General features: G+C 41.7%; 1 protein-coding gene across 2 annotated transcripts in view; it reads left to right on the forward strand.

The window, feature by feature from the left end:
* Positions 1–6359, forward strand: part of lmx1bb (LIM homeobox transcription factor 1, beta b) — a 45485-nt gene extending 39126 nt beyond the window's left edge. For both annotated transcript variants that reach the window (XM_035640987.2, XM_035640986.2), the window contains 5 exons: positions 1241–1416; positions 1921–1998; positions 2383–2449; positions 3874–4035; positions 5143–6359. In XM_035640987.2, coding sequence (XP_035496880.2) covers positions 1241–1416; positions 1921–1998; positions 2383–2449; positions 3874–4035; positions 5143–5300 — 641 coding nt within the window. In that variant the 3' untranslated portion in view covers positions 5301–6359. The remainder of the gene's footprint in view (positions 1–1240; positions 1417–1920; positions 1999–2382; positions 2450–3873; positions 4036–5142) is intronic.
* The last annotated feature ends 6976 nt before the right edge of the window (positions 6360–13335 follow it).

Genomic DNA, 13335 nt, shown 5'->3' on the forward strand with positions numbered 1-13335 from the left:
TTGCTCTGCCCCTTCCACATTCGGTTGTGTCCCAGTGTACCAGCGCAGGCATGTCCTTTGTGCGCGTTTCCAAATCTCAAGATGGAGAAAATGTTGACATGAACAGAGGTTAACCTCGGTTTGCGGCAGCTGAAATGTGGGTTTCCAGGGGAGAAATGCATAGTATACAGATCAGAAGCAGATGACAGGAGACACTGAGCCATCACGCGGGTGCCTCTTCTCGCGGCCACATAGACTCCGAAATAATTAATGCTCATCTGCAGCACTGCTGCTTCTGATTTGGACACGGTTGTTTTCATCCTCTCAGAATGATAATTGATGGGTTAGGCGGGCAATCATTTAATTTTCATGTTATGTTTACATAGCTTTGTGGCCTTTGTGGCAAGTGTCGATGCAATGTACTGCAGAATTGAACCGCTGCTTGAGTTGAATTTTGTGGCAGATTCCATACTATATGTAAATTCCAGTTTTTTCTTTTTTTCGTGGCAACAAATTTTACTATTTCAAAAATGGAAGTGAATGTCATTGATTTGCCTTCAAAAGTGTAACATATCACAAGTACATACAACAAGTTCCATATTGTTTTTCAGCACAAAAGCTGATTGAGCTGATTGTAATCTACTGCTCAGAAATCTAATAAAACCAAGTTATTATTCAGTTTTAATGGCACGTTGCCGACTAGAAACATAAACATTGCACCAATATGACTACCTGTAATAACCTGAAACTGTAATATCCTGCTGCTGCTCGTAGAAATCCATATATAGTTTGTCATTATTCTAAAATCAAAAACAGAGCAAAAATTGCATTTTCTTGCCATGTCACGGGGGATGCATTCCTCATATGTGCTTGTGTTGTTCTTTTTCATGTTGTACTCGGTGTAGTATTCTTATCAGAGATTGATTTAGTGTAAATCAGACAAAGCTGAGAGCAATAAATTACACGTGACGCAGTGTCCAGCTCGCTGACAAATGAGCAAAATTCATTGTGCTCTCCAAGCAAGAGCTATAGACTTCTGTACGTCTAATCGTACATGTGGCCCTTTCCTTTTGTAATAAATTGATAAGAAAGTATCAAAAACACATGTGTCTCCTTTGATTATGCACTTGTGGTGTGTGAATCTCCTGGAATAGGGAAGAGTGAAAATATATTCATCTGCAGGCTGTCACTGACTAAAAGGGTGTAGTCAGTTCAAGCCTGTGCCGATGATACTGAAAAATGATTCTTTCTTTTTCTGCAGAGAAAAGTGACGATGAGGAGCTGGACATCAAGCCAGAGAAAGGTATTGGAGGCCAGGGGAAGGGGGATGATGGGAAGGATCCGAGGAGGCCCAAGCGACCACGAACCATCCTGACCACTCAGCAGAGACGGGCCTTCAAGGCCTCCTTTGAGGTGTCCTCAAAACCGTGCAGAAAGGTAAGACAAAGCTCAAATGAATGTGTTACGACCCCAAAAAATAAAAGAAAATAAAAAATCTCTGGTTTGCATTTGGAGCACTGAACACATGGAGATCTAGATGCCGACCACGAGCCCTACAGTAGTTTCGCGAATAAAATTCTCAAATTAAAAAAATCTCCCCCACCTCAGAGCCGAGCTTTGAAGTGGCAAGCAGCATTCTGTTCTGTGTTAACCGAGGCAGGCTGGTGTAACGCAGCCCGCCTGCACCAAATGTCATACTGAGAAAGGAGGACTGCCTCCACAGCCCAGGCCCTAAAACGGGCGCTTTGAAGAGGCAACAATCAAGAGGTCCAAGAGGACCACTGCAGTCCTTCAGCGTTCACTGAAATCCAAAAGGCAATGTGCCTTTTGGGAAATGTGGCAAATATGTTCAGGAGGAAAAAGTATTTCAGTGTGTTGTGACCTTTTTTTTTCTTTTCCCTCTTGTGTGATGCCGGAACTCTTTTGTCTGGATGTGTTCAGGTGAGGGAGACGCTGGCTGCAGAGACAGGACTCAGTGTTCGGGTGGTCCAGGTGTGGTTTCAGAACCAGAGAGCTAAGGTGAGAGCAGCTAACACACAGGATACATTAGACCTTGTGTCCGCGTACAACAGCCTTGTTCCATCTTACGAGTCCAGCTAATAAATCACCACAACTATGTGTGTTAAATTTATCACTGCATTCCTTTCACAAATGCATTTGGGGAAAAAAAGAAAAGAAAAAAGCAAGGAGTTGCAACTCTAGCTCACTCTTGCATCAAATGTCTCCGCCCTCCCCTTTGCTGATTATTATCTTGTGAAAACCTTTGATACTTGATAATGAAGTGCACTCAGATACAGATTTTATGCAGTTCATTCGAGGGTGAGAGCGAGGAGCATCCTTTTTAAATTAAAGAGCGCATGTTAGTTTTGGGAGTTCCTCACAACTCTGACTCCTTCGTTTCAGATGAAGAAGTTGGCAAGAAGACAGCAGCAACAACAAGAACAACAGAATTCTCAGAGACTTGGCCAAGGTACGATACTGTCCATACCCTGCAGACACAACGGAGGCTCTCTGTCTCAAAGCCCATTCTCTGGGAAATGTTTTTGGCTGGATATTTACTGTATGCAACAATTTTCTCATTTAAATTTAACGCACCCTTCGATTCAAATATGTGTTTTGCATATTTTTCATTCACCTGGATGTCTAAGTTTCACTGTGCAAATTCATGTACTACCCAGATTTCTGCCATTATCAAGATTTGGCACCATAATTGTCAAATCATTCTTTCTTCTCAAGAATTATGGGCAGGAAATCAAACATTCAAAACAATTACATGTGTCATAGTTCGCATAGTACTTTCAGCATAATATCGATATAAACTGAACTTTTGTTTTACTTCTATGAAGGAAAATTACATTTTGACAGTTATTGCTTTTATTGCCAAGCTCTTCAAGGAAAGGTTTATCTGTGCAACTCGACAATCAGACAATCATCTTGCGGTGTGCAACTCAAAAAACATTGATGTGAAAATATATTCATAGATACTGGGAATTTCAATAATGGAGAAGGAGTAGATGTAATTTTAAGGTTTTTTTAACAAGGTAATTGAACATTTTTCTGCAAAAAATTTAAAAACACATTAAACACAAATCGTTAGTTTAAGCAGAGAATCTAATATGCCATAAAAAAAAGTCTGGTTGGGGTCTTTAAGTTTTATATAAAGACCATGTGAAACACTGAATCAGAAAATATGAGCTTCTTCCCCTGTGTTGTATTCAGTAACTACACAGAATAACAGGTTACAAACCAGAACATTTGTAATTCTCGCCAGAAGCCAAACTAAATGAATGACGGTCGCCATCAGCAGCTGGTAAAGCTCAGTGGGTTACACTGCTGACTTTGGTCCATAAGCTCGGGGGGGGTTCGATTCCGAGTCAGGGCGTGGCCCAGTGAGGGCACTTAGGCAAGGCCCTTAATAAATATAGGAAGTCGTTTGGACAAAAGGTGTCAGCTGAATGAATGTGACGTTATATAATTTCATTTTTCATAGCCACTGCAAAGGAAAGTGCAGGGGGGATGTGCTCCAGTGATGAAGCCACAAGAGCTTTGTGTCCTTCTCAACAAGCAGTTAGCCGAGAGCAGTGTTTGTGAAGGGAATTATGGGAGAAGCCAGAGGAAAGACTACTGTAGGTTTCCATGGAAATACTACCAGGCAAGCCGAACCACATTACTCTGGATATTCCTCCCTTTATTTTAATCAATATTTTTCACTTTTGGTTTTGCTCTGCAAAACTGTGCCTCAGAATCAGGTGAGCTCGTGAAAATCCCAGGTATTGCTGTGAAGGGAATCAACAGTGCTTTCATCATCCTTGGCTTTCGTCTGCACCGCCCCACCTTTCTGTTTTTACGTGTTCTGTAACGGTTTCCCCCCTGTGTGTTCTCATTGCTTTGCAGAGGTGATGTCCAATCGGATGGAGGGGATGATGAACTCCTTCACACCGCTGGCACCGCCGCAGCAGCAGCTGGTCGCCATGGATCAGAACGGCTACAGCACAGACCCGTTCCAACAGGGGCTCACCCCCCCACAGATGCCCGGGGACCACATGAACCCATATGGTGAGCATCCACCGATTCCCACCCCCTCCAGCCATTCCCCCGAAAACACCCACTCCTGCTCTCAAAACACGCGCACACATGCCTGTCCCTTGATCAACCTCATAGCTCCCTAGTGTGGGACATGTGTTCAGGCCACAGCGCCCCTGATTTAAGCCGCTCACAGAGACGTACGAGCGGATTCTCCTCCCACATGAGATAACACAAGCATTCTCATAAGCTCGTGGGTTTCGAAGTTCATTTTCAAATCTGTTTAATAAGGTTTTAACTCTCCGCCGCCAGTTCTGAGACTTGCCCCGTTACTGGTGATGTTTTCCCGCAAGCGATTAAGTGCAATCCCAACAATGATTGAGGAGTTGTGTGAGCTAATGAATCAGAATGGGAAAACAATAAGTCTCAGATTTCTGTGTGATACAGGGAAGAATTAAAATGCAAACACAGAGGGGGGAGGGGAGGATCAGTCAATCAAGTGTTGGTCCACAGGATGTAACTGGAATAACACATTTCAGAGTGATGTCCTCAACAAACCCCACAGGGACCATTTCCTGAAGTTCATAACTTCCTTATAATTTGCCTCCATTTAGTTTCTTCTCGGTAGTAAGGACCCAAGTCCCTAGTCTCATCACTCTCCTTTGGTTTGGGGAAAAGAACAATATTGGCAAGGCATTAAAAGATATGTCTCAAAACACTGTCCCCATTTTGTGCAACACTATCATTAAGATCCAGAGTGTAATAAAGTTAACTATTCCCTCTAGAGAAATAACATGTTGAGGTTTTATGAAAGGCGTAAACAGTTGCTATTAACCAGATCTTTTAGGAGGATGCCCCTTGTTTACATGCTCCCTCGTAGACCGCAATTGTCCCAGGGAGGGCAGCAAAAAGTGAGCTTTGATGATATCTAACAAAACAGTTCACACAATTGTGATGACACACAACAGCAGTTTCTCAAAGTGACTATTAGTAATTATAATTTCCCAATGCTGCTATGAATCTCAAATACAAGATTGTATTGATTTCATAGTCAGAGTGGGGAGTTGTTGCGTTCTTGTCTTTTGAATGACGCCTTTGATACCCGACCCTGACGGCTACCTCCGTGTTGTCTCTCTGCAGGTAATGACTCTGCATTCCATGACATAGACAGCGACACGTCTCTAACCAGCCTCAGTGACTGCTTCATGGCATCGTCGGAAGTCAACTCCATGCAGGCCCGCGTGGGGAACCCCATCGACCGCCTCTACTCCATGCAGAACTCTTATTTTGCATCATGAAAGAGAGGAGCAGAAAAAAAGAAAAAGTACAACAGCACAGAATAAACTGCCCATCTCAACCTGAAGTGCGATGGCCAGGAGCTTCTACACACACACACGGACACGACAGAAGAAACACCTCCTCACAGTAGCTCCTGGTTATGTGCGGAAGCTTACTCAAAGATAGTAAAACCACTTGTTGTAGGACAGCGCAGATTCCTGGGAAAAAAAGACTTAAATATTGTTAGAGATTACTTGGTGGAATTGCTTATCTGTCACAGGAGATGTGTTACTCTTTCCTTTGTTCACTTAAAGATAACAAGTAGATGTTGAAGCCACTGATTACACACTCTCAACCCAAATAACAGTGAATTTGTGCATGATCAATTGTAAACTTAAACTTTTTGCAAGCCCTCCCTGCCCTGCCCGCTTAAGATGTGACGTCTGGACGGTTTCTTCTCTACACTACATGGATTTCCATGTTCATCGTTAGCATTTTGATCACTTTCAATAGGTTAGATATTGTGTTAATAGTAAATAGATGCAGCATGTCTGCAAGAGTGACTGTACATTTGTGTAAGTAAGAGAGTTTGTGGTGAGAAAGAATTGTTTAGAGGCGAGAAAAAAAAGTGGATAATTTGGTGGACAAAGTAGGATCAGTGAAGTGTAAATACTTTCCCCAGGCAAATTGGATGTGCATGTTAAAAATGGAAAGCATTCTATTTATTTAACTATAACAGGCTCTTGAAGGTACATATTAAAACTGAAAAGCTTTATTTAAAAAGGAGAGCATTTTTTTGGTTGAGCAATTAGTGAGTTCATGAGTGTCACAACTCATCTGTATGCCTTTTTAATATGAAGATTAACCCTTTTGTTGTTTTTTTTTTGTTTTTCTTCAGCCAAGCTGTAAATGAGCAATGTTGCTATTTATTTCGTACAGACCATAAACCTTTTGTTGTCATTGTCATATGTGCATTCTCAAAAATGTTAAAGTTGCTAATTGACCAAAGTTGACTGGTTTGATGAATAAACAATGTCTTTCTCCTGATAACATTAAATAAATGCCATTCAGTGATCATGCACATGGTGACATTTCAAATATCACCTGCTTCAAATTTTCTCAACTCGTCACATCAGTATCCTCATGGCTTTAGTCTTTGGTCCCTGAGTTTTCATCTAGTGCCAGACAACAGATCAACTCATTACATTCGCATCAGTTATACTTTATGTTTAGTGCTACCGTAATAAGCAAACTTTATCATGCTAACACGCCAAACTAAGATGGCAAACTTACCTATTAAACCTTGGCATGTTAGCGTTGTCGCTGTGAGCATGCTGACATGCGAACATGCTAATGAGTATTTAGCGAATGTTAGTATTTAGCGGATATGTCAGTATTAAGCGGCAACCCAACGTGTCATCACCAGCGCCATCTTATTTTTTCTGCAACCGGAAGTAGAAATGGAGACCGAATTGGACGGACCAGCTGTCAATCACGATGCATCCACGCTCCAATGTTTATTTTAATCTGAATGAGACCACAATTTACAAAATGAACACCATGCTGTATTGAAGACTTGAAACTAGCGATTGGACCATAAACTACTCAGTAAATTGTTTACCGAAGTTATAAATCAAGTGAAAAGTAGAGTAATTTCTTCATAGACTTCTTTAGTAAGACGGAGTAAGTGGAGACGCCCTCTGCTGGTGATTCCAGAGAATGCAGTGTTCAGGCACTTTCACATATTTCTTGTCTTATAAATATACAAACAAACTTCACCGTGAATCAACTTGTTTATTTCACATTAAAACCTATTCCAGTTGTTACTTGACTTCAACCAGTGAACTAACAGTCATCCGAAGCTTGAAGCCTCTCCAATCTATGACGTCGCTGTACGAGAATGAGGACGTCGAGGCAGAAACATGCACATGTGGTGAGGGTGAGGTTGGAGGAAAGTTCAGGTGACATACCAGTACAGCTGCACGACTCAAGAGCGAGCCCCACCTATTACCTCAGGGCTTGTCGGGCAGTTTTTTGGAAGTACCATCTGGGTGCTCCTTCATCTCCCCTGACAGATGTGGCCAGGCAAGCTTCCACCCACTGCCTGTGTGGTATCTGATCGTACAGATAAACAGTCATGATGTTCCATGGTGCTATGTCACAATATATTCCCTAATGTCATACGCATGACAGGGTTTAAAGATACTGGCAGAGTATGAGTGCAGTGTGGTACATCTATACACACACACACACACACACACACACACACACACGTATATATATATATATATGTACACATATATATGCTGTATGTGCTATCAGGTCTTCAATCTGACAGCCAGGAGTTGGACTTGTTGGCACCATTAAACTGCTGTTTATCTTTACTTGTTATACCAGTAGGTGATTATGCCTAGAAGCAACACAGAATGACATCATCTTAGTCTAGAACTTAATTGGATGAGATTTGTTATGTAGTATGCATTTGACTGAAAACTGAATCAAAACCAATTGGCAAAAAGGACCTTTTGGTTCTTTTCCTTGTTGCCAGATTCTTCTCAAGAGATATGAAGTACTGTGTGTCTACTGGGACAATGAACAGGTTTGTTTCAGGTTTCTAGTACATATACATATATATATATATATATATATATGGAGTGTGAAAGATGTGAAAGACTGAGTAAACAGATGCAACAATGGCTCCCGTTTACAGCAAACATGGATGGGGTTGCTGTGTTTGTGCGGAACAGACAGTACAATTGGTTTGAACCTCTCCCTTTTCAGGCCAGGCCAGGTGAGCTTACAGAGAGGTGTCTAGGTGTATAAACTGGGGCAGCAGGCTCTGCTGCTCACATTGTAATGGAAATGTAAAAGTAAACCAATGTATTTGCTCAAATATTGTTGTGTTTTTTGGTGTTTTTCTGCCCATTCCTGCGATTGTCGTTGTAGTAGATTGCAGTCGTCCAGTTCTGACATACAATGAAATTGTGAAGGATAACTCCATTGTGGTCCCCTCAGAAAGAGGAGGAACGGGTAAAATGTTGACTGATCTTAAATATGAGATAGGATAAGATAAACTTTATTGATCCCACTCCAGGGATATTTATTGAAAATCAAAGAGGTGGGTAAAAAATCTGTAAAATTCGGAATAAAACAAAAATAGAACATTAAAACATTAACATTAAAACAAAGTCCAGTGGCACAAGATACTTACAGCTTGAATTCATGCAAAACAGGTAAAGCACATGCAAAAACCAAACAGACCAAATGGATTTACACTTCAGTCTGATGTTGCTGTAAGGATCCTGAAAAACTCTTGCAGAAAACTGGAGTGAATATAAGTTTATGTTGCTAACAGAATTTCTCGATCTTCAATGAATAACATTAGTTCAACAATCTCTTTTCACGTAATCTATGACCAAAATAGTTAAACAAGTGCACCGGTCTGCTTTCAACACTCACTGACAACGTAGGAAACGTGCTCAGTCACTTCCCTGTCGAGATTTGAAAGAGAAGATTTACACCCCTCTATTGTTGCTACAGTAAATATGAAGCTGGAGCCAGCAGCTGAGCATAAAAACTGGAAACAAGCTCACCGGGCGAGTCAGAGAATTAGGCAGGTGAGGTAATTCCTAATTACCTCAGATACAAGGGTGAAATCAATCCTCTCATCCATTTCTCAGAAAGAAAGCAAAATAAGCACATTTTGAACTGTAATTATGAATTACTTTTACAAAATATCCAGTGCTCTTCTCTGGTCCACCCAGGCTCTGGGTACACAGTATTAGCCGGAGTAGACAGGGTAAAAAGAAAAAAAATCTGAATTGGCCGCAGGATGCATTTTATTAGCCATTCATAGTTCCACACTCTACATCCTCGTGCCCCTCCGGCTTTTTTCTCCCTTCCTCTCTCCATTTTCTGCAGCTCAGAGCCACGAGTGAATATAACCTATGTCGCCGCTTGTTCGCTGGCACTCGGATGTGAAAAGGGCCAAAGAAGACTCTCAGAGGTTGAGGTAAGTATGGCCTCGATATAAAAACAGTCGTGCTGAAACCCGAGCTGAAGACACACACGCACACATGCACAAACTCACATAGTCAAGAGTTGGGAGTCTGCACTCAGTAAACTGTTCACACATTTACTCTTCTGCCATTCTGGCACCACATAGGAAATGAGTCCAGTGACAATATTTTCGTTAGATAACCAAAATCCCCAATTTTCCACCTGAGACACAATTGAAGGTTTGTGATTCATTTCATTCATGTCTTCTCTTGCCCAACCCTTGAAAAACATAGGGATTGATACCTTTTTTTTTTTAAATTGAGCTAATTTAAAGCACGATTCTCTCAAGCTGCCCCATTGACAAGACCACACAGGTTCTCAGACAGCAAAACGAAGAGAAGGTAACGAGGCTGCGTATCCCCCAAATCCCTTTATCGCGCTAAATCAGTCAGGCCGCGACACATTCTAACCACTTTTATATTTGACATGACCATTGTTTTTGAATTTACTGCACTGGTAATTGGCATTCCCAGTTGTCATTTCTCCACATCACTGTTACTACAATTTTTGATTTATTTTTTTTAACAAACCAAACCCAATTATCCCAAAAACATTCTGGCGTTTGTGGCTTCAGTACAGTCTAGATTTCTTCCCAGGATTTCAAAGAGTTCACAGGAGTTCACAGCAAGTTCCCAGTGAGAGTAGCGGGGGGGGGGGGGCTTTTTTGGGTGTTTTCATTGGGCATTTTCCATGGCGCGTGCTTAATTGTTAAGGGAGACTTTTAACCAGTGTCTGACACATAGTCTTTGAGCCTTGAGGGCTTGTGCATAATCAAATGACAGACTGTGCTGCAGTTTTGACCATAGAGAGGGGTCAGAGCCAAACATCCAAGCTTGCCCTCACAGCGGTGCGCTGCTTTATTGTGTCAGTCAGCAGCACGAAACACTGTCGCCACTGTATGAAGCATTGTTTGCATACTAGGTCAAGTACAGATGTTGGTTTGCTGTTACTTTATGGATTCCACAGTGGGAAACTGCTTAACTGAAATACATACAGTGATACAACACGCACAGTTGGACACTGCTCATGGAGGAGAGTGCACTGGTAACATGATAAACAAACAAATAAAGGTTCACGTCCAATCTTCTACATTCCTTCCTCTCATATCTAAGAACAATTGACCTCTCTGTACACTTCTCTGGGATGTGTAAACAACGGGGGGGTTTTTTTAACCTCCTACCTTTGTTGCTGTGCTGGGAAAAAAGATGGTGTGGGATTCACCTCTCAGTGCCCAGGGGTGCAGATAGAGCCCTGGATAGGATTTAGTAATCCCCACTACTATTGGAGCCCATCTGTTTTGGTTTTCATTTTTCTGCATTATTAGTGCTTATTGGTACATGGTCTAGGAATGTAGCCAGAGTGTTTGAAGTGGAGGAGGAAGGTGATGCCAGGGGCATTAGTTGGGGGAATGATGACCCTAAGGTCTAACACAAGCCAGCACTCCTAACCTCCAGGAGCCTCTCCCTTGATGTTGGAATCCAAAGGCCTGCTCCCTCTCCTATCTCTGACGCCCTGGACTTTGCAATTTGCCATTTCATCTGGCGATTGATTACAGTCACAGTCATGACATCTGATGATGTTCCAACATGTTCCAATATCGCTTTACAAATATTTATTAGTCAAACAAAATAAGTAACGATAAAAAAATGGTCTGTTCTGCATATCATTTGTGTCTTTCATTATCTTTCCAGGAAAAAAAAAAATACTCTTTCTCCTATGTTGAATTTGATATGTTTTAGCAAACTGCCACTAATATTTGACATTGTATAAAAAAACATAACAAGGCCAAAGGTATACAGCCATGGTGGCAGCTCTGTATGCCTGTGTTAAGGCACAGCAGGGCTTTTAATCAGCATTACTAGCTTCTGCTCCACAATAATACTAATATACTGATGTTTTGCCGGATGCAGTTTACTATGGCCACCATGGTTAGTTTGATAACATTTGCTGATGAGCACTGAACACTGAGTACGGCTGAGGATGTTATGAACACCTCAAATTCTTGTGTTGAGCCATTTCACTCCCAACCACTCGTCGACCTCACAGTGCCAGTAGGTGACAAATGAGAGGGTCACCAACTTTATTAGGGTATATCCTCTGGGAGCCGTGTCGCAGCATTCTTTCGAAAAAAGAAAAAGAGGTGAACAAAAAGAAGTCCAGCAGAAGTTAATGGATTAGAACTTTTGCCAAAGTACTATAAGGGAGGCCACTTTAAGATCATTTTAAGTTCAGGCAAACAAGCTGTTTATCTCTCCATTGAATTTAGCTTTTATTTCCAGCTCCACTCCATGTTATACAATGGTGTTATACAGTAGATCAGAATAATTATCCAGTCCTTTACCTCAGATGGTTTATGCTCACGCATGTGTAATTTCCACCATTCTCCTTTAATAAGACTCAATGGCAGCGTAAATCAAACAAGGCCTAGTCATTCGATGAGTAATTAGTAATTAGTGCTGATGTCTTTTTCCACATCATGACATGCACACAAAGTCATACCTTTATGTTCACAATTAGTCCTCGACTTGGCTTACCTACTCGCAAATACACAACAGTGAGCAAACTGTTGTTTGTCAGCGGTTGCATGGATGAGCGTTTGTCAAACTGGAGCAGATAATTAAATCTGTCACTGAGACAGATAAAGGAAGCAGTGGTATAAGCCACAAGAGTTGGACAAGAGTTTGCAATGCAGTTCAGGTAACTCACGCTATATTTACAAATCGTGCCAATAAAGATCACGTTTATACCTGCGCCCTGTCTTTTCGCAAAACATGTTTGGATGGAAAAGAGATTTTTTTTGTTTTTTCCCACAGTAGTCTGAAAACTTGTTCAAGTTTGAAATCACAGTAACTTTCTGTTTTCCCATTTTTTTTTTTTTTTTTACTGGTCTGGATGAACTTGAAAAGGAGAGGAGGCAGTTGCCTCTGGCTCACACACGAGATTGGGCGGCGTTGCCGGGTGCCGTTCACAGCAGGTCTCACATCGCCCCTGGTTGTGGGATACGGCTGCAGGACAAGGTGAGCCCTGAGCTGTAGATTTAAGCCCTGGATGTTTCGACAGAACTCACCTGTGAGGCTGATAAATCACTCGCAGTGTACCCTCAGAGCTGAGAGCGGACAGTAAATCTGAAAGTCAACAGCCAGTGAGAGCTAAACCAAACTCTTAGGAATTCTGTATTTGGCAAATTTCCCTCTGTGTATGCTCTACTTATTATATACTCTTAATGAAGCCAATGAGGGGCTTTCTCACCTGCATTTGCTCTGAAAATATGCCCTAACCTCTGCTATGAAAAGTTATAAAAAGATGTCTGTTATATCACAGGTTGTTTGTTAATATAAATTTGAACCACTTTTTAAGTAACTTCCAAAGACCTAAATAAAACTGTAAATCAGTATTTGCTGCATGTCAACACTGGCTATTGCACTGAGATCGTCTAATGACCACTGGGCCACATTCTGACCTCCTACATGACCCGCTGTAACTTGATAATCAGTGTTTTCAGAAGACAGAGGTTAGTGCTCCTCTGCCCCGATATGACCTTTTGATTGTGGCGACAACCAACATGATTATCAGTTCATCATGACAATTACAATCCATATTATTACATATGAATATCATTCGTCAGTCGTGTCTTTCTGTCCAATCACCCCCCCCCCCCCCCCCCCCCCCCCCCGAGACTGAGCTGCTCTAATAGAGCTTTGATTTGGAGTGCATTGATTAGCCTCATGCTCTCCTCCAGTTAACTGCGGACAATCAGCCTTTTGTTTTTGACAGTTTTATTATAAGGACTAAAACGGACCAGATAAACCGCAGATGAGCAGCCGCCTCCCGCTAGCTTTTCAAAAGGTTAGTAAATTTCACCATATAGATTTTTTTGGTGTCTCCGCCAAATGTCATGGCTTAATTATTAACTGTGGGGCCATTTTGCAGAGAGATTTGCACTTTTACAATATTGTCCAGCCTGGTGAGGTTAAGTGTTGGGAGAGCAAGGCAGGC

Source organism: Scophthalmus maximus, chromosome 19, assembly GCF_022379125.1.
Source record: "Scophthalmus maximus strain ysfricsl-2021 chromosome 19, ASM2237912v1, whole genome shotgun sequence".
Lineage (NCBI taxonomy): Eukaryota > Metazoa > Chordata > Actinopteri > Pleuronectiformes > Scophthalmidae > Scophthalmus > Scophthalmus maximus.